This window comes from Entamoeba invadens (assembly GCF_000330505.1).
Source record: "Entamoeba invadens IP1 unplaced genomic scaffold scaff_1105074726207, whole genome shotgun sequence".
Classification (NCBI taxonomy): domain Eukaryota; phylum Evosea; order Mastigamoebida; family Endamoebidae; genus Entamoeba; species Entamoeba invadens.
Window position 1 is genome coordinate 3,348 of NW_004440419.1, and position 696 is coordinate 4,043.

At 33.9% G+C, this 696-nt stretch overlaps 1 protein-coding gene across 1 annotated transcript; it reads left to right on the forward strand.

The window, feature by feature from the left end:
• Positions 1-280: 280 nt before the first annotated feature.
• On the forward strand, positions 281-696 carry EIN_189150 (hypothetical protein; the record flags this gene model as incomplete). Its single annotated transcript, XM_004257048.1, has 1 exon — positions 281-696. A coding segment is annotated over one exon (416 nt), but the record flags the coding sequence as incomplete, so codon positions are not given.

Consider the following 696-nt stretch of genomic DNA (forward strand, 5'->3'; position numbering starts at 1 on the left):
GAAAGTGTTCCAATATTGATGAATAGACTAATTGAGTGCAATGAACCATTAGGCAGAGTAATAATAGATGGTCCTCTAAAGCACTTTTGGTGTAGTGCACATCGTGTTGCGCTATGTGCAGAAGGATACGAAAAGGAGGTGGAAATAATGATGATGAAAGTCTTTTGTAAATGGTTTTGTAAAAAAATCACGCCTTAATGAGTACAATAAAAATTGTGGTGCGGGACACACGATCAGTTCGACTTACTCTTATACAAGATGGCTTTGGATTAGTAAGAACATGAACGACATTTGTAACAATTATGAAGATGTTGCTGACTATGTCAATAATCACGTTTTTGATGAATTGTGTGAAGAATTTGAAAATAAAAGAATTGTCATACATAATAATTGTGTTGGTTTTGGTATGAAAAAAGCAACAAAGAACACGAGAAAAACAAGTGATAGATTTGAAGGCGCAAGTGGAAGTGATAACGCAGAAGAAGCTGAAACAAATTTAGAAGAAATATTTATCGCGGAATTGGAGGAGACAAAAAGGAATTTTAGAATGGACCATCCTTGTATAAAAAGTCTGTTTTTTAAAAGTAGAGAAATTTTCTCACACCTTTTCGAGATTGTTGCTTCTCTTCAAGAAGACAACTGTCTTCTGTTTGAGTATATAGAAAGAATGGAAATGTTTCAAATTCATGTAGACAG